General features: G+C 47.8%; 1 protein-coding gene across 1 annotated transcript; it reads left to right on the forward strand.

Annotated features, from left to right (window-relative positions):
* Positions 1-851: 851 nt before the first annotated feature.
* Positions 852-1,592, forward strand: IFNB1 (interferon beta 1). The gene has a single exon (XM_059658748.1). It carries the CDS (start codon positions 1,032-1,034, stop codon positions 1,590-1,592), a length of 561 nt encoding a protein of 186 aa, XP_059514731.1. The 5' UTR covers positions 852-1,031.
* Positions 1,593-3,787: the final 2,195 nt, after the last annotated feature.

The raw sequence follows: 3,787 nt of genomic DNA on the forward strand, positions 1-3,787 counted from the left end.
CATTACTAACCATCGGAGAAATGCAAATCAAAAGCGCAATGAGATATCACCTCACACCTGTCAGAATCACTATGAACAATAAATGAACAAACTATAAGAGTTGGTGAGGTTTTAGAGAAGGGAAACCCTTCCTTGTACACTGTTGGTGTGATTGTAAAGATGAGAAGATAGGGCATCTATTGATGATGGGAAGCCTGGAGCTCAGGGTTGCTCCAGGTTTATAAATCCACTATGGACAAATCCATCGTGGTACAGCCACTATGGAAAACAGTATGGAGGCTCCTTGAAAATTTAAAAAATAGAACTACCATATGACCCAGCAATTCCACTTCTGGGTATTAATTTTAAAAAATCTAAAACACCAATTCAAAAAGATCACTCCCCTATTTCACTGCAGCATTATTTACAATAGCCCAAACTTGGAAATAATCCAAGTGACCCTACATATTTGAGTGAATAGGGAGTATTACTCAGCCATGAAAACAAATGAAATCTTGCCATTTGTGACAATATGGGTGGATTCAGATGAAAACAAATGAAATCTTGCCCCCTATTTCACTGCAGCGTTATTTACAATAGCCCAAATTTGGAAATAATCCAAGTGACCTTACATACTTGAGTGAATGAGAAGTATTACTCAGCCATGAAAACAAATGAAATCTTGCCATTTGTGACAATATGGGTGGATTCAGATAGAAGGCGTTATATTAAGTGAAGTAAGTCAGACAGAGAAAGGCAAACACCATATAATTTCACTTATATGTAGAATCTAAAAAACAAAATCAATAAACAAATGTCTAATCACTATATTATACACCTGAAACTACCATAATATTGTATGTCAACTGTAATTGAAACAATCTCAAGGAAAAATGTAAATGACAAAAGAAAACAGAAAGGAGAACTGAAATTGGGAATTTCCTGTGAACTAGAAAGATGGCCTTATAAATAGGCCCTACTCCTGGAGAGAAGGCATTCGCACTGCAAGCCCCGCAGCCTTTGCCTCGGACAGCACTGCTCCCCTTGCCATCATGACCAACAGGTGCCCCCTCCAGCTCACCGTCCTGCTGTGTCTCGCCGGGGCCGCGCTCTCCGTGAACTACAGCGAGCTCCGCCTCCGGCAGAAAAGCAGCAATTCAGCCTGTCAGCAGCTCCTGTGGCAGTTGATTAAAAGCCCTCAGCATTGCCTGGACGACAGGATGGACTTCCAGATCCCCAAACAGGTTGAACAACCACAGGAGTTCCGGAAGGAGGAAGCCATGGTGGTCATGTACGAGATGCTCCAGCAGATCCACAGCATTTCCAGAAGAAATTTCTCCAACGCTGGCTGGAATGAGACCATTGTTGAGAACCTTCAGGAGGAGCTTGATGAGCAGATGGACGGCCTGGAGAAAGCCCTGGAGGAAATCAAGCAGGAGGGAAAGTTCCCCTGGGAAAGCAGGACGGTGCTGCGCCTGAAGACCTATTACTTAGGCATCCTCCAGTACCTGAAGGCCAAGTTCTACAGCAGATGTGCCTGGACAATAGTCCAAGCGGAAATCCTCAGGAACTTTTTCTTCCTTAACGGACTTATAGGTGAGCTCCAGGACTGACGGCCTCCCTGCCTGCACCTCTGGGAAGGAACTGCACTGACCGTGACTGCAGGCATCTTCAACCAGTCACTCTGGAACTCCTCACAGCTAATGCACTGCCTTTGAAGGGACAGCTGAAGACTTGTAAATGTTAAATTATATATTAAGTTATTGTTTTAATTTATTTATTCTTTTACCTTGGAAAATAAAATTTTTTTTGAAACAAAGTCAACATGGCAGTTTGTATTTCAACTTGATTTCTAGAACCACCCACGTTAAAAACGACAGGGCACCTATTAGCTGTTCTTTCTGAAATCTGCCTGCAGATAGCGCTGGCCCCCATCTTCAAGGAATTTAAAACCCAAGGAAGCCACAGGTAAGAGACAGTAAGGGGGACTGTATCTTAGTTGGGAACAAATGTGGCTTGAGCCTCTGTAGAACATAAACGGGAGAGGCAGGCAGGTGGAACCAAACCGGGGTCCCTACTGCTGCTCTGCAACCCAGCCCTGGCCCTCTAGTGTTAGAATTTGACTGGCTCTCGGGTTCACCATAGGAATATCTCAGTCAGTGTTCACCCCAGACTCTTCCCTGTTATCCGGGGATGCCCTGCTCACCACCCCAGCCCTGCAGGGTTTAAACATATCTATGTGCCTCCCACCAAGCCCACAGGCGAGAAGTCCCAGGCACTTCTGTCACACTATTAAGGAGCAGTTCCTTACTCTTCACGGACGGCCTGTGGGTTTCTTAAGGGAGTTGTGGTCTCTGTCTGTTCCCAGGGCACAGAACCACAGAGAGGAAAAACTCTGCTTTATATTCCGGCCATCTGGCTAGGTCCCCTGGCCCCTTTTTATAAAAGAGAAGCAAGTCTGTTCCTGGTCTCCCCTGCCTTGTTTATACAGAATTTCAGGAAAATTCTACCTGATTTTCCTGCTGCTCTGCATCTCTGGATGCACATACTCCCTGGAGCCAGTCCCAGGAAGGCGCCCCCCTCCCGCACCCCCTCCCCCCCCACACCCCCCGGCCCCGTGTTTCAGGCCAAGTGAAACAACAGGGTGCCTGGGGAAAAGGGAACTCAGCTGGGGTGGAGAGGGCTCGGACTTTTCCCAGGGCGCACAGTGGGACCACCAAGTTTTCCTGGGAGCTCTTTGGCACAGGGCCAGCGTGGCTGGGTTTCTGGTTTGTGCTGAACCCGTTGGGTCCTTGCACTGCTTGTTCCTGGTACGAGCAGTTGCCATCCAGGTGGTGTGCTGAGTTCTCTGCATGCCATTGGGTTGAGTCCTCTTCACAGGCACCCCTCAGGCAGCACAATTACATTATGGCTACTTACAGCTAGGGAAACTGAGTCTCAGAGAGGTTTAGTAACTGCCCAAGGTCGCAGAGCTAGTGAGTGCAGGTCTAAAAAGGTTCAAAGGGAAGAATCACATGGGACTGTGTCTGTATCTAGGCACGTTCTCCTAGAGCAGACCGAAGTCCGAGTTCCCTTTACGAGAGTCTGTGAGACTGTCAGTTGCAGTTTCAGAGACGCTAAGTATTGTGCAGTGAACTCGGGGCTCCCCCTTCTGACTTCAAGTGGTAACACACTGGCTGTGGAACCCCAAAGCGTCATCCTGGTGGGCCTGCTGCCATAATCCCCAGCCAGCCAAGGTCCCTTAAACCTTCCCTTGCCCTCCAACCCCTCATACTTTATGACCTCACACTGTGCTCCCTTTTGCTTGGGAGTCAAAGCCAGGACTAGCACATGGAAATGCAAGGGAACAGGCAGAGGCTAGAACAAGAGGTGCTAACAAAGTGTCTGTGCAATGGGCTTCTACTGCCCACCGCCTGCTCTGGGCCAAGCAGCTGAACTGCCAGAAACTGAGAGGCTGGGGCAGCCCTGGAAAGGCCTGCTCTGCATGTGTGCGGGGCCCAGATGGACACAGGAGAGACTCTAGATAATTGTGCCACAGCTGAGCGTGTCGACCCATCCGGAATCCCAGGAGTATGCTCTTCACCCGTAGGGGATAAGTGTATGTGTATGTGTATTTGCGCATGCTAAACGGAGAGCTGCTTATGAAGGTGTAATTGATTAAATTATTCTGGAACCAGCATGTCTTGCAAGGAGGGCACTTATTGCTTAGAAAGATATCGAATGTTGTAGGTGTGGCCACACAAAAGACAGTACAACACCAATGACTTGTTTGTGTGTGTGTGTTTCTGAGGAGGAAAAAGAGAGCGAG

Source organism: Myotis daubentonii, chromosome 11 (genome assembly GCF_963259705.1).
Source record: "Myotis daubentonii chromosome 11, mMyoDau2.1, whole genome shotgun sequence".
In the NCBI taxonomy this organism is placed as follows: domain Eukaryota; kingdom Metazoa; phylum Chordata; class Mammalia; order Chiroptera; family Vespertilionidae; genus Myotis; species Myotis daubentonii.

Excerpts from the sequence above, each read along its gene's own strand:
- IFNB1 (XM_059658748.1), top strand. The coding sequence starts at position 1,032 with ATGACCAACAGGTGCCCCCTCCAGCTCACCGTCCTGCTGTGTCTCGCC.